This window comes from Perca flavescens, chromosome 2, assembly GCF_004354835.1.
Source record: "Perca flavescens isolate YP-PL-M2 chromosome 2, PFLA_1.0, whole genome shotgun sequence".
Lineage (NCBI taxonomy): Eukaryota > Metazoa > Chordata > Actinopteri > Perciformes > Percidae > Perca > Perca flavescens.
This window is the reverse complement of record NC_041332.1, coordinates 17319755-17345041: the sequence shown is the minus strand read 5'-3', so window position 1 is coordinate 17345041 and position 25287 is coordinate 17319755. Positions and strand designations below refer to the sequence as shown.

The 25287-nt window shown below is 38.9% G+C and overlaps 1 protein-coding gene across 3 annotated transcripts in view; it reads left to right on the top strand.

Annotated features, from left to right (window-relative positions):
• The first annotated feature begins 1905 nt into the window (after positions 1 to 1905).
• The window catches only part of gne (glucosamine (UDP-N-acetyl)-2-epimerase/N-acetylmannosamine kinase), a 34665-nt gene continuing 11283 nt past the window's right edge, over positions 1906 to 25287 (top strand). For 2 of the 3 annotated variants that reach the window (XM_028603681.1, XM_028603689.1), the window contains exon 1: positions 1906 to 2080. Coding sequence is in view for 1 of the 3 variants with exons in the window: in XM_028603671.1 (XP_028459472.1) it covers positions 2272 to 2274 (3 nt within the window). In the remaining 2 variants the exon portion in view is untranslated. Of the gene's footprint in view, positions 2081 to 2174; positions 2275 to 25287 lie in introns of those variants that run through there. The other variant, XM_028603671.1, reaches the window with a different exon arrangement.

Here is a 25287-nt window from a genome sequence, read left to right as displayed (position 1 = left end):
CTTCTTTCTTTGCTTTACTCAGCACCTCAGCCATCGATTCTTCTACAAATGTGTCTCATTCTTTCTTAACTTTTTTTTTTTTTTTTTTTTCAAGCAAATCCCACCCAAGCCTTCTCCACCCGTCTCCCTCTCAGGGCTCTGCCAAATCACCATGATGCCGTCAGTTCTTATGCAACTGCAGCTATGGGGGAAATAGCCCTGCAATGCAGCACAGTTAAAAAAATAGCAGCAGCCGCTATGGGGGCTGCAGCTGAGACAAAATACTGCTACTTCCACCACTACTGTGTGGTTACTGCTCTGCATTGGTGTTGCTGTGAAACCCTTTTTCTTAAATGTCAAATCAGTGTAGCCTACTATAACCTGGTGGCAGGGCTGTTATTAGACACAATACATCCAACTCTCGTAATCCATACAGTCAGACCATGCTGAGACGATTCACTCTATATTAAATTAAATTACCTCAGTAATTACGTACTTAGAAATAAAATGGAGAACATGCAACATTTTAGACCCAAAAAACAGAATCTGAAAAGCTGTCCTAGACAAATGTGTAAACATATTGATTTGTTTCAGTCATCATTCAGTTTCATTTGGTTTTCCTCTGCAGAGGAGAGAGAGGAACGATGTCTCATTAACTATTTTTTCCCAGGTTAATCAGGTGGTCTGACGATTTACATGCTGCCTTGTTGAAAATTGCCACCATATGTGTTTTAGTGCATTTCCGCCAGTAGCCTAAATTACATCTTTATTTTTTTATTTTTTTTATTTTTTATTAGACTGCTCCCACGCATGTGCAGAACCGCTAAATAGCACAACTCGATAGGAGCATATCGATCTTTTTTATTTTTTTACAGTCACTGATCTCAACCACAGCCGGTTTAGAGAACGTGGGTGGAGTCAAACGTGTGACTCCACCCACATCGAGTGCCGAACTTCTTGCATTTGAAATTAAGATTTCAGCTCTGCAGTTGCCACGCCCCCTTTTCTTTGCCACTCAGTTTCCCCTGTAGTTCACCACACCTGCAATCAATTAGCCTCAGGGTAGGGTTAGGGTTAGGGTTAACCCTAACCCAATCAGCCACAGACTTTTATTAGACAGCACCTGTGCACACAGTCCCTTCCCTTTTGTTCTAACCACATGAAGGAATCCTTGCTGCTGAACATGCTTTGTCTCCTGCCTTGTGTGTGTTATTAAGCTATGTAAGTTTCATACGTTTTTACTTTGATGAAATGAACATGCTAGCATTCCTTTGTTTGTGTGCTGTATATTGAATAGGTTTACATTGCTCATTTGAGTTACCTGTAAAATATGTGCATTTGAGTAGTTATATTCATTGTTAGGTTAAGAACCGAGCAGATTATGTATTGTGGCCATGTTTGTGGCATTGTGACACTTACCGTATCCCATATCCTTCCCCCTCAGAAACCACACACTCAACCATACAAACCTGTAACCTCTTCTTGATAATGCTTGGAATAAAAGAATTGTGGAATTGAAAGTGACTGCACTGTTCTTACCAACCCCTCCACTGGTCTCAAGCCAGCCACCCACACAGCCCTCTCAAACCTCCTTTTCACACACTTTTTTAAAATTGTTATAGATGCTTAAAAAGAAAAGAAATGCTTAAAAATTTGACTTTAATTGCTAGCCTACTTAGAAGGTTGTCTATAATATGTTTTGAATTTAATTCATCTGAATTTGCAATGTCATCTTTATTTCCTTTTATAGGCAGACAATGACTATATTCCAAATATACCTGTGTACCATGTTTCTGCGGTGTTCATTAGTAGCCTACTGCAGTTTTGATGTTTGTGAATGTGCTACATGGCTTCCGCCACCAGGTGGTGCCGTTAAGTAAGTCTAATGGGAAGGGCGGTGCTCGACGTGGAGTCACCATTGGGAGTCACACGTTAAGCACCGCCCCGAATTACACACTGCAGTGAGTGACAGTGAGGGGTATTTGCACTAGATGCACGTTGGCTAGCAACCGCTGGAAACTCAAAGCAGAAGGGAAAGCAGTAAATATAACCACGGATTGTTTCAGTATGAGATGAAGACAGCGCCTCTGGATTATTCAAGGTAATTGTCCTCACGCGTGAATCCGCAACATTGTAACTTAACGTTATTATCTAAATGGATAAAGAGGGATTGATAACTTCAGTGTGAGGTGGGGTTCGACAGCTAACGTAAGCTAACCTTAACTGCTAATCTTCAGGGTGATGATTTGGGCAACGTGTCCCCAAACAGCAGTATAACACGACATTGATGTGATGGTGAGCAATGGTTTTAATCCTTGTCGGGGCTTGTCAACGAGCTAGCAGCACATCCTAGCATAACTTTAGAGCTAAAGTCAGATCGCAGCGTCGAAACGTCCACCGCGACGAGCGAGAAGTAAAGTTAGTGGAAGGAATGTTGCGTGATTTGTTAGCTTAATGTTTGTTAAAACGGCTAAACAGACTAAATCAGGTGCTTGTTATAAACTGCTGAAGTTGAACCTTTACCGTTAGCTTACAAACTTTTCTGCCAGCACAAAGATACAAAGACGCCTTTGTGCTACAGGGACCGAATAACCAGGAGCTCACGAGCATCATACAAAAACATTTATTCTGATATAGCTAGATAGCTAAGTTGGCAAGCCACCCAACTGCAAAATAATGCAGTATGTCTTTGTGTTACGTAACCTTAACGTTACATCGCACCATTGTTTTCCATTTCATCTTTAGCATTAACGTTACTGCTTTCAGTCTGGCAAACGGTTATACTAACATCTGTTAACGGTATACTGTTCACAAGGACATATTGTGTTTTCAACATCATCAGTTAAAGGGATACTTTGCCGATATATAACCAACTTTCTCTCATGTTGGTATTATGTGTAAATGAACTATGTTAAATTCTCTCCATCTTACCGGTGCCCACATTTACCCTACTCAAAAAAAACAAGTGACGCCTTTTGGCTTCACTTGAAGTGTTTCTGTTAGGCCGGGCCGTTTACTACTAGCTAGGGCTGGACTGGGACAAAAAATTGGCCCTGGCATTTTTGGCCCAGGCGGCCTACACCCACCGTGATTGGTCAGACACATTCCCTGCAGACAGCAGAGGAGTCCCCTTAAAATATGCGTGCATTCTATGATATGACTTGCCTAGTGTTCAGCGTTCATGTGATCGTTTTGGATCCTTCAAAAGGGGTCTCAAAACTTATCTGTTGATCTTACACTTAAATAATTAATTCATTCTTGGAGTTATGATTTGTATATTTATGGTATTTTTATTATTGATATTTTATATTGTATTGACATTACTACTATTTTGCTTAATATTGGCTTAGCAACTTTAAAAACAGTTTACTGTTAATTTTAACTTTTGTAAGATTCATATTTTGTCGCTTTGGACACAAGTGTCTACTAAATACAATAACCATAACTATAACCCTTCCCAAAAGCTACAATAAAGCTGAGAGTAGTATATGCCCTGGAAAAGAGCACCAATACAAGAGAAGCTAATTAAGCCATTTAAGGAACACTGATGCTTACTGATTTTATAGATCACTCAGACTTGTGAGCAACCCAACAGGCTAACCGCTAGCATTTTCAATGTAAGCTTAAGCAATTAGGTTACCTGAAAGCCACTAACTTTAATGTTACAGCCAAACAGCTCGTTATCGTTATGACACACACACACACACACACACACACACAGCCACAGCCAGCCTCCCTCCCTTCCTGAGAGTCCCTGTTAATTTGCCTTCTCCTTACCACATCGTCATCTAATCTCTCTTCCATCTTGATGTTGAAGCAGCTACTACAGCCCCAAACGTCTGAAAATTTGGCACATTTTGAAGAATCTGCCTGTATATATTCTTATTCTTTTTCTCCCGTAATTTCTCTGCACCTCCCTTACACTTTGGTGGTCGTTTGTCCATTTTAACGTGAATGCTAAACTTCCAGTATAACTATTACAGCTTGTGTCTCAGGGCCAGGAGGCGTGGCCATAGTGGGATTCGTAAATTTGCGGCCCGGAGTGGGGAAGGGGGTTCCTGGATTTGATTGGGTCAGGCCAGTGCCAATAAAGAAAATTAACCAATGGGCCGGCTGGCCAAAAAATAAAAAAGGCCTATTTATATCGGCGATTCGGCCCACCGGAAAAATGCCCGGTATGCCAAATGGCCAATCCAGCCCTGGGGCTGGGAATCTTTTGGTATCTTCCATTCCTATTCTTGGGGCCACGATTCAAACGATTCCCGATTCAGTACATAGAGGTGCTAATTTCTAATTTTGAATCTAGTTTCAAGTTATTGTCAGATGCACAACACAGAAGCAGTCCTTGTCACTGAATCATGGGTCTCGGGCTTCCTCCAACAATGCTAATTAAAGTTGTATAAAACAAAATCACAAGTAAAAAAAACTAAATGAGAATCTAAGACATGAAATAGTGCAAGTTAAAATATAGGGATAGGCATATAATAATGAACTCTACTCTAGTGCGCTGTGCATTAATACAAGTACTGTGGCAAATTATGGCATGAAATCAGAATAAAGTGTGGAATAGGATTATGGAGTTTCTATATTTGAAAACGTTTTATCAACTGATTGCAATTATGTAAAGGAGGTCTCCACTCTGCTGTCACATCTCTCTCTCTCACCCAAGTGAGGGAGTGGTTCCGCTAACCTTGATGTAAATATGCAAATAAATCAAAGAATGCACAGGCAGTTTAGTGATAGAAAATACTGAGACAAGACAGAGTAAAAATGAGTACTAATACACTGACGGCAGCTATCAAGCCAGCTCAGCTGACCGGAAGCGTTCGCATAAACAAATTCTCATAGGAGTTTTACGGCAGCCAACATCCACAAGGTTGTGTTGCTGCCACCTCCTGGAACTAGTCCATTCCTTTACCATGACAATTCAGTCTGATATTAGGCACTATCTAGGTTATTTTTTAGCGGGGGGTTGTGGATCGATTCAGAATCTTAGAAGATAGCAATCAGGATTCTAACATGAATTGTTTCTTTTCTCCAACACCCGTAGTAACTACAGACTGTACTTCTTAAAGTGGTTACACACCAACCAGACGGCCAACCCTCAGCAGAAAAGCCAGTGGAAATGATCAGTCGCGTCCCCGAGGTCCAAAAAGTGCCACAGAACACACCAAAAAGACGAGATGTAATACATCTCTATAACAGCAGGCGGCGCTAATCTGTAATGTCGCCCAAGAAATGAAAACCGGCAGCTGATTGGACGAAAGCGTCACATGGGTTTGTTTTCTGCGGAAATTCAAAACCAGACGTCATGGCGGCCGTTCAGAATACGATCTCATATTGTACTAAAATAGTTTGCTGAACATGTTTCTGAAAACATTTTAAGTGAGAAATAGGCCATGCAGTTCCTAATCGGCCCCGTGTGTCCCGGGCTTTAGGGCTGGGACGATTCGTCGACATAATCAACGTCATCGACTACGAAAATGCATCGACACAAATAATTTAAACTAAATTCACTAAATAAAATAAATAAATAAAACTTGCGTGCAGATAGATAAGCGTGTTCTAGGGGCACCTAATCTGTAGCCCCACCTTAGCTCTGAAGCTAGCCGAGCTCCTCCGCCTACATGCAATTTTTTGTCAGGTCGACGGTCCAGTGAGTGAGTCAGAGATAGCAGCACCAAAGGACGAGTATGGCGAGTGGTTGCGACCCTCTTTAAGATCGCAAGTTTGGGAAAACTTGGAGAGTGTATGGCTGCAGCCTGGAGCCTCCCATGTCGTGTCCTCTCGTCTCATGCCGTCCCCGCCTAAAAAATGTTGGTCTTCGGGTCAGTTATAGTAGACTACAGGCGAGAGAGTGGTGGATAAGACGAGGACTGTGTGTCGGCGTTGTTCAGCAGTTGTTGGGTATGTGAGTGGAAATACATCTAACATGCTAACTCATATCCAACGCCATCATCCAGATGTGCGCCATAAAAAACTGTCCAACTAATCCTCCCTACAGTGCTTAACCAGCCTTTAGATACAAATAATTAAAGTTAAATTAAAGGGAAAAGAGCTTGGATGTTAAACAAGAGCTTATTCATTATTTTACCTACTGTTAAAAAAAAGCAAATACAGGCTACTCTTTTTGCACATGCTCTGTTTACTTTAAGTTTTTATTTTTGTATTCCTCCTGAAAGTGACTTTATTTTGTGGTTGGATTGATAGCCTACATCTGGCTTCAGGTTGCACTACAAATTCATTTTACTTGAACAGTGCAGTGTTAAACAATTTTAATAAATAGAGATTTGAATCTTGTTTTGTGTAAATGGTTAATAATTGAGCAATGGGAAAATAATCGCCAATCAAAAAATGTATTGTTAGATTAATCAAAAATGGGATCGTTAGATTAATCGAAAAATGTATCGTTAGATTAATCAAAAAATGTGTCGTTAGATTAATCGAAAAAGGTATCGTTAGATTAGTCGACTAATCGCAAAAATAATTGCTAGATTAATCGTTTAAAAAATAATTGTTTGGGACAGCCCTAGTACTTACAGGGGTCACAAAGAGTATCTGATCCAGAGAGAGAGAGCAGCTCCTCTATCGCTTTCTCTATCTCAGACCAAACTCGGATGAAACTGTAAAACTACGCAGCGCTGATCAAATACAAACGATGATTATGTTACCGTGTTGCCTATTTCTCATCCAGTTTTGTTTTCAGAAACAAATTTTCATCTTATCGTTTAACTGTTATACGAGATTGTTTGTTTGCTACCAATCCGGCAGCCATTCTGTGTCAAAATGGACGAGCTTGACAAGCTCATATTACATCACCCACCAGCAGGAGCATTTATTGGTCCGGTGGGGCACAGTGCATTCTGGTAGTTGTAGGTTTTCTACATATCACAGCTTCTTTTCTGTTTTCTCTGGTCCTGCAGCACCACTTTCAAAAGTTTTTCTCCATTCTACTGCATAGACAGACTATTTTTATGCAAAGTAAAAGGTAAAATACTTCTTTAATTCAGCAGAACATTATCTAAGATCGGTCAGGCCTGGTTTTTGTAATTTGAGTCAGTGAGTGTTGACAAGAGATCTAGGTGGTTCCTCGCAGGAGTTACCAAAAGCTTTGCTTTTAGGTTAACATTAGGTGGCAGTATCTTAACATGAATAAGACATACCTTCATTTCATGTCATTTATAGAGCCTCAACTGTAACACTGTACAAAGATCATTTTTCATGATGCTTGATTGTTATCTTAAGCTATGTCTAAGGTTAGTAAAGCAGAAATCAGTCCTGAAGGTGAGAAAGAAAATGTTATATGAGGGAAAAAAATGTATAACTAAAACTAGGCCTACTCCAAGTTAAGGGTAAAATCATCAAATCAGTAAATCATAATTAGCTAGATAACATGGAATTTGGGTTTAAAGACTAATTATAGGAAAGCTGTTTTTTATAACAGAATTTGGGGAGCTTATGATCTTGACTTAATGGTAACCCTGTGGGGAAGCAGGTTCTGGGCATAGCTCATGGTCTGTGGCTCTGTTTGCTCTTTGAGTGAATCCACATTGTGACATCAGTGTTTGATGTGGTATTACCTGTCTTTTTTTGTACCAGGATGTCACACTGTGTCAACACAGCAGTTAAACCAGTCCACGTGTATATTTACAGCTGGCTTGTAGTAATGGTGCAAATATTGCATCCTCATGTCAAAGACACGAATGCAGTATGTGTGCTCACAATCACTTTATTTTTTTTAAAGGTTATTTTCATTTTTTATTAATTTGCTCTATTATTTATTATTTAAGTATTTGGTCTATAAAATGATGATAAATGCTTATCACAATTTTTCATAGGTGACATCTTAGATTAATTTTTTCCCCCCTTTTTTAAAATGAATATAAACATCTTGGCCTAAGGGCAACACTCAACACTGATGGATCTATGACTTATGACTATGGCTCTGGCACACCAAACAGAACTAGTAGCAACTAAGGCCGACTGTGGCGGCACCCCACGTCACTTTTGTCTTGGCCCGCAAATTGCACTTGAATACACCGCAAAGACTACAACCGACTGCCACATACGTTCTGCGCCTGCGTGAGGGGAATTAACTCTATGCCATAGGGTGGCGGTAATCTATTCGTCATTTAAAAAAGGAAACCGGATACAAACGTTGATATGATACTTAACTGCTACAACTAAACGGTGCTTGCTTGAATCAAAAGATGGCTAACAAGACTGTCCATTTCCAGAGCTGTCATCCGTTTTATTGGCAAATAAGTCTCCCTGCGGTGGGGAGTGGAGGGACCGAGCGAAGGGACCGAGCGAAGGGCCCACTGCGGCGCTGGCAAGTTAGCTAACGTTAGCTTGCTAATTCCACACAACATGCGTTATTATGGAACCCACCCAACTTCGAGGCAAGCCCCGCCCTTCACTAGCATTCACACGCTACTATTGGCCAGGCGACCAATCGGCTATCCTAACCTTAACCACTCATGGTCATGCCTAACCCCAACCAATCAACCTGCTTCTTAGGGCGGGACTTGTCTAGAAGTTACGTGGGATACATAATAACGCACACATGTCTTCACTGGTTACAGAAAATGAGCCGAACAAAGTTGTCACTCATCTGGCGATAGTAATGGGCTTTCCGGCGGTGTGACAAGACAGAGTGTGTGAATGAAACATTAAGTTGTTACATTTTACTAATGTAATGGTCTGCTTGCTGGCTGGTTAGTTAGCTAGATTGCTTGCTAGGGGTCTCAGTTGTCAGTCTAGCACCAACCACAGTGCTAAGAGAGATAGGTGTACAGTCTTTACTGTATATGGTATAGGACATTATTTTATTTTGTAATGTGTAGGTATGTAGATATTTTAAAATGGACTGTTCTTATATAAATGGACTGTTCTTATATATCTTTATCTTAAAAGACATGTTTATGTTGAAATAAATACACCTACAGAAGTAGTTATGTATCTCGCTTTACGTTTGCCATTATGGACATAATGTGCAAAAATAGATATTCCAAAAATGTGTTTTTTTTTTTCTTAACATTCAAACATCATTCTTGGCCAGTTTTGACAGCTCTCTGTGTAGCATATTGGATTGATAAGATGAGATGGAAAAATGCACTCTCCCATTCGTTTGTTTGCTTTCTTCACTACCTTTTTTTTCTTCTTGTGTACTCATTTGCTTAAGCTAAACAGCCATTCAGATGTATTGTCTATTCAGCTGACGCCAATTCAACATGTTGAATTGGCCAAAAAAAGTAGACGAAGGCCGACGCATGGCGACGGTGCTTGACACACCGCAAAAACTAGGTCGACGGACACTCACTGTCTGCCCTACTTGGACCGAAGCTCAATAATTTTAATTTGAATGGATAACTTAGGCAGCAGGTCTTTGAGTTTACATTTTTATCACTTTTTTTTTTATGCATTTCTCTGAAATGAAAATATGGCAGAGTTACTTGAACTCTTTTGGTAAATTGAGGGAAGCGGAAACCTCTAGGTCCCTGAACTTCTTAAATAAACAAACAACACAAGTAAAGGTGAGTCAGTGAAGAGTGAATCAGAGACGTGGCAGACTGCAGTAAGCTTCATCGTTTTTATGGCTTTGTCATATTTTGACCTCTGATCGCAGCTCACTTGGGACGAACCAATGAGGTGAATGCATGCAGATGGTGCAGTCTGTTAGTGCTATTAGTGAGACTGTGTAGGTGTATCTGTGTTGGTTGGTGGGAGTGTGCAGGTCTGGACAAAGACTGATTGTTACTGGGATGATACTCAGCCCATAAAGGTATATGGTCAAGAATCTTTTAAGATTGAAAAGAGCAACACGTTTCACTGTACTTTATTAGGCTTATAAAAAGATATAACATGCAGAGTCTCAACTGTCTCAACCTTTCGCCGCAGGCTGCTGTCTTTGCCTGCTGTCTTTGCCTGCTTGTCTCTGTCGCAATAAATAGGCCTAAGTAATTTTAGAAAAAACAATCAAAAACAGCAGTGGTTTATTCTATTTCTAAATAAATATAGTGGATGGGCAGATTTTGATGTTTCATCATGTAAAAATTGGACTCAAGGATAACAGCAGGGAGAAGGGCAAGTAGCCTAAATCAGGAGTAGGCAAGCAGGGGATGCATATTTGATCATTTATCACAATCCGATCATTTATACATAAAAAATATAACGTATTTCTTCTATATTGTTAATAGTTTCTTAGTGTGTTTTCTTGCAAGATTCACTTGCAGAAATGGGGAAGCGGAAATTATCGCTTAATAATAGATAAGGTCCAGATAAAGACTTAAAGGCTATTATTAGGCATGCTAATTCAGAGTTTTTTTCTGACAGCCAACCCTTGTTAACCGATCATTAAAGGTCGAATGTGTAACGTGTTTAGTTGTTCATTATCACAATCTGTGTTGCCCGTTCACAAACTTGCACGGAACATCGCACAGCTACGATGTTCCATGCATTGTCGTTGACACATGTCACACACAAGTCCACAGCAGTGTGTCAACGCTTGTCTCCATGGCATCCATCTGCAAGGTTGTCAGCTGTGTCTGCCGGGCATACTCCGTATGTAGGACGGCCGATTTAAACCGCTAGTCCTCATTAATACAGTGGCATGGGTCACGTGCAGGGATGGAAATTAGTGAATTTGACCAACCAACCACGGCGGCGGGTAAATAAAAAGCAGCATACTGTTTCACTCTGACACTTTAAGAGGAGACACACCTTCATTGGTTAGCTTACAACAAGACAAGCCAGACACTTTCTATTTGTGATGTAGTCAACACGCATAAGATGTCAGACAGGACGCCCTTATAGTTGCAGACGCCAGCTTGTGAAGCTTGGCAAGCGGGCCGCCCGTTGCTGGGGCAACACAAGACGGCCATCCCGCCTCCTCCTGTCTGAACCCGGCTGTGAGGCTCAAACACGATAAGCCATGGCTGAATCTCCAATGTTTCTAGTCATCTAGACGTGCGCCGCTCTTTTAGGTAGATGCTAGAATGAAGTCACTGAACGAGTCTCAGCCAAACGTGAGCACGAGCAGGGTGGGTGGGGCCAAGCCAGATCCAGGATGTTAGTATTTACCTTATGAAACTAACATGCTTGAGTATTGTAGATCTTGTATTATTTTTCACATGCAGTTACACACTTGCCGGTTAAAAACAAAACAAAACGTGGCTGGTAAAAAAAGTTAAGTGGCATAGTCATTTGAAGTATATTGTTCCTGACATGTAATTTTAGACTTGTTATTTCAGAAGAGTAAGTAGTCAGCAATGGTATTAGTACAAGGACTCACAAGACGATCTCCTGTGCTGGATGTCTAAAAGGATGCAGTGAAATGAAAAAAAAAATGTTCTTCCCTTTTACTCAGCCAATCACAAGCTTTAATCCAGATCAACCCAACCCCGATCTCACTCAGCCCCTCCCCCAGCTTTATGTCTGTGTCACCATTCCTCTCTCTCCTCCTTTTTCCATTCCTCTGCTGCTTGCTGGCTCGTTCATGTCCTCCAATCGTTGCCTAATGCGGCTGCGCTAAAGGGAGAAATAAAAAGATAGAGGGATTAGGAAAAGAGCAGTGAGTTATTTAAACTGAGAATCAACAGTGGCGTGGGATGGAAAAGCATCCAGCTTTTTTGTGCATAGATAACCCACATGTAAGTCATCACTCTCAAATTTTTTATTTATCTTCACATCCTTCTTTTCTGTCTCACTGTCTATCATTGCCTCCCATTTATTCTGTGTATACTGTATCACTGCCTGCCTCCATCGCTTTGCCATCCTTGCCTTTGCTCTCTGCATGCGTCCCTGCCCCCATTCCCTAACACTGGCTGCTGTTGCTGTCTTGTGATGCTTGAGTAGAAGTCACTGGTGTGCTGAATGAGACTCAGGGTAAATCCTAGTATTTAGTCCAAGAGGTTTTTTGTGAATAAAAACCTAGAATAGAACAAAGAAATGTTCTTATCTTGTTTTAACTGTCTCCCAAATACTGAAATAATTGGTATGAGTTGGCATTCACTCACTAGTTTTAGAGGTGTGGTACCCATAAGCCGCTGTTGATAGTAGTTCATTTCCATGCTTAAAAATAGGCTTTCTAAATACTGTCTTGGCCTTCCTTTAGCTTATCTGTGAGCGTTTATGTCTTGTAGCTGGTGTGATAAGCAAAACTAAGGTGGTGATGATGAAGATGATTAACCACATACAATTAACATTCAACCAAGACTAGTAACAAAAGTAATGATTTAACGGGAGTAAAATGAAATAGCAGTGGGTCTTCAATACGTTAATCAAGGGACACATTAGCCCTTATCTTTTTAATTACTGAAGAAAGAAAACAATCTTGGAAGATAGATGGGCATGGGTAGACTGGAGTTGACTGGTGACTGAGTTCAGTTGGCCAATGAGATTGTGTTTACTTTCCACCTTAGCCAAGGACAGTGTTTTGTTAGCAAAGTAGACCAACCTGAGGGGGAAAAAACGAGCCTTTTTTTACTGCAATGGCCCTGTAGTATTATGTATGACGGTTTTATCTATGAAACCGTTTTGCCAAGTGTGACCGGAACTCCAAATAGAGGTTATAATGAGGGCTGTCAAAAATGAACGGGATATTAACGAGTTAACGCAAATTCCTTTTTAATGCCACAATTTTTTTTGACGCCTTCTGTGATTTCACTCGGTAGTTTGGGAAATCAGGAAGGGTCTCTCGCTGTCGGTGCTTGTACATGGGAGCAGAAAAGTAGCCTACCTAGGATTGAAGTTGTTAAATATTGCAGTTTATTTTTTATTTTTACAGTTTTGACAGTACTTTCACACTGCTGACATGTTTGCTGATTTTTACTGTACATTTTCTGTATTTTCACAGTCCAACTACTGTAGAATTAAAAAGAATTTTAATCAAAAAACATATTTAGAATGTCAAACAAATGTATAAATCTGTACAAACACTGAAAAATATTGCAAAATACCTTAAAATTACATAATTTAAATGAAAACTGCTGTTTTCATACGGTTTTCTTTGGTAAATTCACAAAATTATCCAATCCATCCGCAAGAACTCCCTGTTAAAGTACAGATTTCTGGATGTAAAACACACAAAAATCTTGTCAAATTAATGTAAAATTACCCTATTTGACAGCCCATTAATAGCATCTTAAAAGCTTTAGGCATTTATTTTACATGATTATCCAATCAATTTACAGTAAATTCCTGTTTAATACTGGTTTTCTACTGTACAAAAAACAATATGTGATAATAACTTAATAACAGAACCATTATTTTATAGTCATTACTTTATATAAATTATTTATCAGCAATTACAATCAACTCTTCAATATGTCTACAGGCTTTTCTCCGTAAATGTATAAGGGTTTATTTTAGTGTTAAAAAGAAACTATCTAATATACTGTACTTTAATCATTAATATATTAGGTTTACTTTATACAAACAAACCTTTATAGTGATTAAAAGCAACTATTCAATATATCTACAGACTTATCCCATTAATTTACTGTGTGTGTGTGTGTGTGTGTGTGTGTGTGTGTATATATATATATATATATATATATATATATATATATATATATATATATATATATATATATATATATATATATATATACACACACACACACAATTAACTATCCAATATATGCATCAGAGACTCTTTAGAGGGTAAATATTGGTATAATGTAGAGTCCATTTTAGCTTATTCAATGTGGTCTCATACATACTGTGTGTTAGTGTTTTAATCGCTGTCAAACATCATCATGTCCAGTATCTCTTAATGCAAGTCTACTAAATTCTAGCCATAGAGTAGGACTTGTATTTTGCTTTGCAGTTATTTGAAGAGGGGTTAACAGAGGTACTGAGACAGGTAGGACCAGCTATACACATTTAATGCATTGAATGAGACTGACATGAACCCTCACTGCATGGCCTCAACAACTCCACAGCAAAAACCTACAAGCAATTGTTCTCAATTATAGTTGGATCAATGTAATTACATTAGAAACTACACTACTGTAATATTTTGCAAGCATATTTATGGTAATACAAACACTAAAACAACTTGGCAGCACACAAGCTTAAAAAACTGTACTGTACCAAATCACCACTGGGGCCAGTGCGAACAAAGATGCTGTATATGATGTATCTGTCTTTGTAAAAATAAACAAAGCCATAGCTTCAGTTATGGGAATGAATGAGACAAGAGTCAACATAAACTACAAGCCTTGGATGTACATGATGTCTATTTTAGTCCAAGTCTGTGATATGGTCATCACTATATAATCGTGTTTTGGTCTGGCGAATTAGTTGACAATCGTGCAGCCACAGTTCACATCACATAGGCCCACAACCCTATGGGCCTACAGGATGACAATACAGTACACAGAGAGCCAGGCAGCCTTCAGCCTGGGTAAGCCTACATCTTCACCATCCTAATATGGGACATCTGATGTTCTTGCCTCATTTCACTTCCGTGGAGGCCATGGGCCTATTTCAGATTCATGGCCCAACATCTTTTTCCATTGACTGCTTACTGATGTCCGTGGGGATGTCTTATACTGTGTCCACTCTGGCTTTTGATGTTTGTTCCTGTCTATGTCATGCAAACAGCTCAGAGCATGAGCTTCTAGCATCAACGTGAACATTGATAATCTGGACGTGAAGCGATGACCTTAAAATGGTTGATTAAACAGAAATGTAAACAGAAATTGTCTCTTTAGTCTATGTGCTTCAGATATCAAGAAAGTGCGCGGAGATTCAAATAATTGAATGTTGCACAATCATTGGATGAATCACACCGGGCAGAGACGATCTTGACCAATGATATTGTTGACTTCATGGGGGGGTGTGCTAACGTCAAACTCGTCTCGACGCAGAGACAGTGTGGATAATAGCGTAAGGCAGGAGTCAGGACTTTTCCACGGTGATTCACATTCAGCTTTTACTTAAGGTAAAGTAATAATTTTCTTTTTATTTACATGCAGTTTCTTCACGAGATATCAACTGGACACGAGTTAAGATAACACTTGCATACGTTTCACAATTTTAAAATATCAGCAGGGATAACGTTAGCATTTGCCGTTTATGTGCCTACATAAGACTGTCCTTATGTAACTTTAGCTTTGAATGTGAACCATGCACCAATCATAATGTTAGCTAGCTAGCTAAATATATAACAGTTAATTAGCTACATTAGCAATATTTGTCAGTTGACTAACGCTAACGTTAATTTAGTAACGTCAACGTTCCATGTTTAACTTAAGTTCCTATTTCCTCGTGCAAACACGGACCTTACAAAGACAAGTGGCAGTTACAGTAACTTAGTAGCGTTAACCTGCTAAGAAACGTAAGGTTAGTAATATACAGTTTAGCAGGTCAGCTTGATTAGCTGGGTACTAATACTTGGCAATGGCAATGCTGGGAAGCCTCCACAAATAAATCTGAAAAAATGTATAGTACTGTTACAGTCATTTTCAAATCTCACCCTAAGTCTTTAATCCCTTTTTAAGCAAGATGGAAGAAAGGAGGATACCAAGATAAGAAGATCAAGGAGATACAGAAAGCTATGTTCACCATACAGTATCACACATTATCATCTGTACCATACCACATCTTTCTCACCCATGTTATGGCTCTCATTCTGTGTTCAGTTTGACAAGGGTCAACAGACCAGACAGCTCTCCCACAGCCAGCCTGAGAACCTGCTTTATGGTCTGAATAGCCTGGGTGAAGACTTGTGCATCAGATGGCTGAGAAAAGGATAGCCCAGAGCAAGAGGGAGCCCAGCAGAGACTAAGAAGGAGGCAGCAAAGGAGTTCACAAACCCACATACAGCTGAAGGAGGTACCGAATGACATGTGGGGTCCATTTCAGAAAGCAGGTTTAGTGAAAACTCTGAGTTTGCTAACCCTGAGATGAGGGTAATTCTGGGTTTTCCGTTTCAGAAAGAGAGGTAACTTAACCTCGGACTCTGTGAACCTAGCCTGGTCGGGAGCAGGTTTTCTCCTTTCAGTCTCCTCCCTCTGACACAGTGCTCTTTTATTTCATCATTCATTTATCAGTTTTAATCAAGCGCATTTTAGCACAGTTTGTTACCTGCATGAATAAAAAAACAGGGTTGGTTTATTAACCATGTTAGGCAGACTATGAAACGTTTTTTTCTCGAACATGGAATTTCCTTTGGTCTACGATCCCATTGATGAAGAAGCTATATTACTTCGCAGGGAGTTAAACATATGTCTGGAGATGATATTGAAATCCCGACATTTTAAAAAAAAACTTCCTATTTGAGCGCTATCATTTTTCTTCACAGTCTATCAGTTATGTAGCCTACCTAACCTTAGCCATCCTTGTATCACTAACGTCTCCCATCGTTGACATGCCCTACATCCCAACACATTTTTTGTGTTACATTACATTTTTTTTTGCAAACGGCAGTTTTCTTTACAACATTGGTGATGCGGAGCATATTAGTCAGAAGAGAGTGACTCACTCTGAAACATTTTTTTTATGTTTTTGTAGTGTTCCCTGGACACAAACCAGTAAGAGCCATTAAAAAGATGTTTCACAGTATTGCAGGTGAATGATGTAAACCCTTTGACATAAAAGATTATGAATTATAATTCTGTTAATGATGGTGCTGCAGCCTCAGAATGGGATTAGTAGGCCTAGGATTTTTATAGATTATAGGTTCAATACCATTTCACCAGTAATATTATACTTATGATTAAATATGATATACACCAGTGGTTCCCAACCTTTTTTCCCTGGCGCCCCCCCTACTTATGTCTAAGAAAAGCTGAGCCCTGGCTGGACTACTGCAATGCGCTCCTCACCGGGATCCCTGACAAAAGCCTTCAGAAATTGCAGTATATTCAAAACAGCGCTGCTAGGATCCTGTTGAGGGTGCGCAAATATGACCACATCACCCCCATCCTCAAATCACTCCACTGGCTTCCTGTCTCACTCAGGGTTGAGTACAAGGTCTCCCTCCTTACCCACCAGTGCATTCATGGTGAAGCCCCCCCCCCACCTCAAGTAACTCCTCACCCCACAGACCTCAACACGTACCCTCCGATTTGCCTCAGCATATTTTTTTGAAACCTCCCAGGACAAAACTCTGTACAATGGGAGATCGGGCTTTCTGCTCAGCTGCTCCCAGTCTGTGGAATGCTCTCCCTGACCACCTGAGGACCCCACAGACTGTGGATGCTTTTAAACGTGGCCTTAAAACCCACCTTTTTAGGTGCCCTTTTCCTTTTATTTACTTTTTTTTTTTTTTTCATGCTCTCCATGTGTTTTTATAATTTTTAGCACTATCATGTAGCACTTTGAGATTTGCGTAAATATAAAGTGCATTACAAATTAAATGTATTATTATTATTAGGCCCCCACCCTGAAACCAAAGTTGAGGTAACTCTCGAGATAGAGCCTAACTTTCTTTTTTGATACAGATCAGTTATCAGAACTTTTACGTTTCTCCGTCATGTTTAATTCATAAAATAGTGATGCCGTGGCGGCAGGAAAGACGAGGATGATAGCAGCTAGCAGCTAACATTTAGCAGATAATAGATAGCAGCTAGCAGCTGACCTGATGACAGCAAGGGTCCCAGGTTAAGAGGTCCCGGAGGTTTGGCCTACTACGTAGCCTGCCTACAATTTTAAGCGAGAACAAAAATACATAGTTTTTATACAGACTTTTGTATACATTATATATTCTAGTGTATTATCATAATTTGTTTAACTTTTTTTTCCTCTCAAACCAGATAAAGACTTGCGCACCCCCTGTGATCTTTGCCGCCCCCCTAAGGGGTGCCCGGATCCCAGGTTGGGAACCACTGATATACACTATATTGGAACTAACTCATTGACTCCAGCAGCAATTTTCTCCCACGCAAATTCTCTCTTTTACAGCAGCTGCTCTGTGGATTTTTTAACTAAATACATGTTCAAACTCGCTGTATGTGTGCGTGAGTATTTTCGCCCACCAGTTTGTTTGTGGTTGTTACCATGGTGAATCGTAGTATCATTGCTCCATTAATGCTGCCTGAAACCAAAAACTCAGAGTTTCCCATCTTAGGGTAAATCAACTCCGATATCCGGGTTAGACTCAGAGGGCTAGATTTATCAAGCCGTTTGCGCCTGTTTCCAGGCGCTAATTGGTCGCAAAGACGGACGTAACTGATGCGGGCTATTTACAAACAGGGCGCACTTGGGTAAAATCGCAGATTGTCTGCCACATGAGCATGAAGAGACAAGTTGCGCTTTCAATATGCGTTCGTGGGAGGGTCGTGGGGAAAGTGGGAGTTCCACCCAAAAAGGTGGGAGGATAAGCGCAAAGTGCACCTAATTATATATTCCGTGGTATTTACAAAGACTGTCAGTAAGAGCGCGCCTCTATTCTGCGGGGGAAATTCTCTGCCTCTTAAAAGCAGGTCTGAACCAGCCGCAATCGAGTTTCCTTGTAGACCTTTATGCCGCTGGTGAAATGGCAACAGTAATTTGAGCAAGACGAAGACATAGGCGAGGCTGAAAATATTTTTAACACAAGAATCACACTTTGTCAGTGAACACAACATCATTTAGCGTTACAGATCAAGCAGCCATGCAATATTAGAGTTACTGGAAGAAATCAAAGATGACATTGAATCACCCACTCAGCGTTCACATTCCATTCCAGCAGTTGTTAAACTCCTCGCTACATTACAAATATTGGCAGCAGGATCATTTCAAACAGTCATAGCATCAGCAGTGGGAATATCGCAGTCTGCACTCAGCCATATCATAGCACAAGTACCGCTTCGCTACAGCGCAATTTACGGTATAGTGGGCGGAGAAAGACGCTGATTGCCTGATGGGTGTCAGGGTTGATAAATACTACGCAAAATGTGGAAGCATAGCGTGCGCTATTACCAAACTCGCATAAACAGACGCAGCGCAAACTGCGCCAGTGTTAGTAAATCAGGCCCAGAGTTTGTTAAACCTCCTTCCTGAAACGGGCCCCTGCATTGTTAACGGCTGCTTTACCTGGTCTGTGCTTGTAAACAGAAACAAAAAAACAACAACCAAGAGGTTACACCCCTTTTTGTTGGTACAGCCTTACTTGGGTCTAAACACAGTGACTTGGGACTTGTTCAAGATGGTGAAGGTTAAGACTTGTGACTTACACATGTGTGACTTAAGACAGTTACACACCGGGGGCGTGACGAATAAGCGACGCCAATATGCAAAATAATCAGCTGTGAATATTTCACATCAAAACTATTCACACAGACAGCGGTGCAAATTTGCCACAGTTTTCAATAAAAGTTTGGGATATTTGCGCCAGCTCTTCTACCATATCAGTCGGACAGATGCTGAAGAGAGAAAGAAAGTGACAAAAGATGTGATATGAGCGGACGAGAAAGAGAGAGCAGTCGGAGCAGAGGAGAGTTAACAATTAGTGGTGAAGATATTAAGTGATTGTACAGCAGCTAGATTCTGCAATTTGAGAACAAATAAATGTAGCAGCTCCTCACAATCACCAAAAGGTGTCCTGTCTGGTGTCCAGACTGCTGAGTGGAGGGACGGGGGTTAGCTTTGGGTACGTCCCAGGAAAAGCTGTAAATAAGCTACTGTAAGCTATTTATTGAGTTTCCTCCAACTCTTATTGAGTATACAGTTAATACTCAATTTAATTCCCTCTGCAAAACAGTGTAGTATATGTCTCAGGCTTATTGTGAAAGTTAAAAACGGAAAGATTGTGCTGCCTTTGTAAAGGTTGAAAGGAGTAATAAAGTTAGCTGACGTACAGTCTGTAGTTCAGACAGCAGCCTCTGTGTTGTTGTTTGGTGATCCTCATAAGTGAACACTACTTTTGACAAAAACAACAGTTCGAAAAAATATATTGACATGCGAAATAATCGCATGGAAAAAACGTCCCTGGTGTGCAACAGCCTTTAATCTCACCTCTGATATTTTTGATTAAGAGCTACTCTCCTGCAAAGCCACAAACCAGAAATGTAAGACTCAAACTATGATGTCATCAGGTTACTAAGCTGCTTCATAGACAATGAATGTGAAACTAATTTTGTAGAATTAAAAAAAAAAAAAAATGAGGTTTATTCTATGTTAGCGTTTCATTTCTGAAACAGAAAATCTACCCGTTACCTCCAAACATCCCCCTGGATGTTCTCAGTGTCATCTTTAAAATCTTTCTCAATTCATTGTTTTTGAAAAAGCTCCTGACATTATATCAGATGACATCACAAATTTGAGTTTTTGGATTTTGGAGAGTTTTTTTATGTTTACTGACATTTTGAACACACATATATGAATTCCCAAATTGCCCATAGTTCCCCTTTTGCTATAATGTAATGTACCAGGCAGTTTTTGCTCCCATAAGTTTATTCATATGTGAACTTTAAGGATAGCACTGTTTAAATAGTGCATTTATCTGTAAAACAAGCAGTAAATGGTCATTTTATGATACTTCCTGGTTATGATACATCTTAAAATCTCTACATCTCAAATAGAGATCTGTAGTGAATGGATTGGACAATGCTGTAAAATGTCAGCAGAAAAATGTATATATTTATTGTGTGTAAAAGTAGTTGATGCAACTGCACTTTTACATAGCCTTTTGGTTTTTGTATATTCAAAACCCCATTTACTAATGAGGAAATTGTGAACATAAATTGGATAGTAATAGTTTTTACTGTCAAATAATGTTTATGAAGTAAATCCCATGCACTTATAACAAAAGTCTGTAGATATATTGGTGTTGCTTGTTATTACTGTCAAAGTTTATATAAAATAAACATGTATGTGCATATAATGGAGAGTTGCTTGTTATTACTGTAAAACAATGTTATATAAAGTAAACCCCCTACTTCAATGAGGAAAAGTCGATATAAGTGTAGCTATACCAGATAGTTGCTTTTATGTTACTATAAAACAATGTAATATAAAGTAACCTCATATATTAATAGTAAAAGTTTGTGTGTGTGTATATATATATATATATATATATATATATATATATATATATATATATATATATATATATATAATATAGTGGATAGTTGCTTGTAATTACTATAAAGAACAGTTTATATAAAGTAAAACCCCATTCAATAATGAGGTACAGTCTGTAGATATATTGGACAGTTGCTTGTTATTACTGTCAAATAATGTTTATATAAAGTGAACACCCATACAATAATGGTAAAACTATGTGTATATATTGGATATTTGCTTTTTATAACCAAAAAAAGAATGTTTATTTAAAGTAAACCTCATATATTAATGGTAAAGGTGTGTAAATATATTGGAGAGTTGCCTTTTATAACTATAAATTAATGTTTATTTAAAGTAAACAACATACATTAATGGTACAAGTATGTAAATATATTGGAGAGTTGCCTTCTATAACTATAAATGAATGTTTATTTAAAGTAAACGACATAAATCAATGGTAAAAGTATGTAGATATATTGGAAAGTTGCTTGTAAATACTCTCAAATATTGTTTATATAAAGTACTGACTATTATTACGTTTCTGGAAGGTATTATCCCATTATCTTCTCTTTTTTGTACAGTAAAAAAACCGTATTAAACAGGAATTTACCGTAAATAGATTGGATAATCATAAAATAAACGCCTAAAAGAGGGTATTTGAAAGTCCTTTTACATCATTTTTGTGTGTTTTACATCCAGAAATCTGTACTTTAACAGGGAGTTCTTGTGGATGGATTGGATAAGCTTGTGAATTTACCAGAAAACCGTATGAAAACAGCAGTTTTCATTTAAATTATGTAATTTTAAGGTATTTTTGCAATATTTTTTTAGTTTTGATAAAGATTTATACATTTGTTTAACATTCTAGAAATGTTTTATAACAAGAATTTGTTTTAATTCTACAATAGTTAGACTGTAAAAATACATAAAATATTTACAGGAAATTTCTGTATTTAAAAAAAAGAATTTTCCTGTAAAATAATGTACGGTTTTTTACTGTAATTTGACGGTAAGTGTTTGGCAACTTTGCTGCCAGACTTTTTACCGTTTTTTTACGTGTTTCTTTTTTACAGTGTACCTATGACACTGATTAGCCTATTATTGCTAATTATAGACATTACAGCCTATTAATTTAAAATTGAACATGTTTTAAATTAGGCTATTACAATGGTGTGTTATATGCAAACAGCATTGCTAGTGTAGTTTATTTATTTAGCCTTTACCTCAGATTACAAGTATAACCAAATTATCATTTTAAAGTGTATGTTCTGCTCTTTCAATGGGTTGTCTCCGTTTGTTTTTAGCACTAACAGTCACGGAGATATTCAAGCAGTTTAGCACCATGGATTTCGTTTTTTAGTTTGTGCTCACTTCTTTGAAAAGAAGTCAGTTACCAATTGTTTCCCCTCCTTTCGTTTTCTCTCATTCTCCTGTATTTCCTTTCTTTTTGGTAGCCTGATTTGGCTTTCTTTGAGAGACATTTCTACAGCAGAAGTTTGCGCTCCACCAGACGCTCAACTGAACTAGCTAACGTAAACAAAATGCGTGCAGATGGACTAAACCATTTGGCCCATTACCAAGGGGTGGGTGAGACCTTAGTCTTTTTTTGTATACAAAATGTAGTCAGTCAATCAACCAAGTTATTCAGCCAATACACTAATTTTACATTTCATCTGACATGCATTATGAAATTTAATTAGGAAATGAAAATATCCAGGTGAAAAAAAATATGTTAGACTTTTCAAGGGCCCTCTCTCCCCTTGGGCCCTGATAATCAGTATCGGTTTTACCCCCAGTCCGACGCCCCTGAAGTTAAAACTCAAACAAAATAAAATGCCATGTTACTTCACGTTATGTGCCACTCATAACGTCCATGTTACGGATTTGAAATGATACATTTTTTTTCCCGGATTCCCGGGCAGCGGACCCAGCGGTAGCCGGTCAACGGGCCGCAAACGTTAGACCCAGCCCGCTGTTCAGCTCATTCTCTGTAAGCAATGCAACATGAAAGCACGGCGAATCTGCCGGTGTTAGTTAACTAATGTTAGCTTGCTAACTCCGCCTTAACGTTACCTCCTCACCACATCGTTGACCGAAAACGAGAGAGCCGGTGCTAATACGGCACTGGTGCCTTAACGACCGTTATCTACCGGACCGAATTGCAACGCGGATTTCGGTGCCACTGAAATGCCTGCACTTCTCTCTCATGCTCCGAGGCAACCTAAAACATCGCCGCATGTCATGCCGCATGTGTTAACCGCATGGCGCTAGTTAACGCTACACTTGGCAGCAGGTAACGTTAGCCTACCGTTAACTAGCAGCTAGAGTAAACACAGTCAAAATGCTGACAGCTAACGGTGTTAAAGTTTGTCTGTCTGTATTTCACTGGAGAGGAACGTATGACAGTGTGCAGCTGCTCTTTTTTTCACTTGTAATTCGCCTCGCCATCCTCGTACTGCCTTCAAAGTTTTTGTAAAATATCCTTTTCCCATCCAGTGGTCGTTTTTGTCATTTAACAGGAACTTACTGGTGAAATAAGTTATTGTTATAAGTTATTGTTACATTTTTTATAAATCATTTAATTTTGCCTTAGCAATAAACAAGCCATTCTATAATGTCGGTTTTTTTTGTGCTCCTTTTTGAAAAAAAAATAATAATAATATGCATATCAGGTAATAATCAACTGTAAAGTAGCTACACCTTTTAAAGGATCCCTTCGGTAAATCAGCCTCTGCTGGGTAGAAATTAGTGAAATTGTATAAAAAAATAATTAAAAAAAGTTAACACCAACATTTAGTGGCAAAATCCATTGTTATGTCTACAAATTATTTTAGATATAGTATAAGTTTAAGTCACCACTACCTCTGGTCAAAATATTGACTTAGTATCTCAGAATATAAACTAAGAATCTCAAAGTAATGACAAAATGTAAAATATTGACTTAGAATCTCAATATATTTATTTTATCTCAAAATATTGACTTAGCATCTCAATATATTGACTTATCTCAAAATATTGACTTAGTATCTCAATATATTGACTTAATATCTCAATATATTGACTTAGTAACTCAGAATATTGACTAAAAATCTCAAACCAATGAGAACATTTAAAATATTGACTTACAATCTCAATAAATTGACTCAACATCTCAAAGTATCGACTTAGTATCTCAATATGTTGACTTAGTAACTTAGAATATTGACTAGGAATCTGAAAGTAATGACAAACTTTAAAATATTGACTTAGAATCTCAATATATTAACTTCTGCACACCGGCGTGCAACATATTCCTTTGTATTATGGAGTCTGGAGATCCTTTTTTCTTGTTGAAGGGGAAATCTATTGTTGGGAGACGTTTGTTTCTACTGTTTCAACTGAATTTTATTAATGCTGATAGTGTTTGGATGCTTTCAATGGTTTGTTCGAATTCTGCATTATATTTTTTTTATAAAATCATGAATCTTTACCCGGACAAGAGACTTTTGTGCATGGACAAGTGAAACGTAAATGTACTTGTCCAAAGGACAAGTGCCTCAAAACGTTAATGTCAAGCCCTGCAGTGGCATCCTGAATGGAATTAATACAGGTGAATGGTACTCTCATGTACATTTCTTCCCTGTGGACACTGATTTCTTTTTTTTTTCTCCCAGAACAGGACTAATATAGTAACTAATATAATGTTAACATCACAAGGTAGGATTACACTCTGATGAAATGCAATGTTTCAGGTAAAAAGAGCAGATGCACTTGTTGGGGATTTCCTCCTCTCTGTCCCCCTTTTGGGACAATGTGTCTCACTCCAAATAAAAGACCTATATATCCCCCCGCATTTGTTAAATTGGAATTACATTGATCCTAAGCAAGAGCCAAATAAGACGATAAGATAAAGTCAAATACATTTGTTTAATCAGTCAAGCATCGGAGTTTCAATACACACATCTGTGGGATCACAAAGTATGCAGAGACTCAGTTTCTCTAGCAACAGACAAAAAGCCAGAGCCGGTCCACGTATCTCTAGAGTCAGACCTTGTGAGCCCCGATTTATTCTTCCCCTCATCTCTTGTACTTTATTTCTTGGGCCCCCTCTTTTCTCCAGCACAGGGAGTGTTATCTTCACATAACACCCGCCAGGGTCGAGGCCCTGTGCTGTGTCTCGTCTTCATTTGCTCTCACGCAAAGTGGTACATTCTGCTCCTGTTTCACTTGTTATTATTACTCAATGTACTTTGCTCGAGGCCACTGTGATCCTAACTATCTTATAGTTATGGCTTAAGCTAAATAATAGGGGTGCACGATTCAGAAAATGTC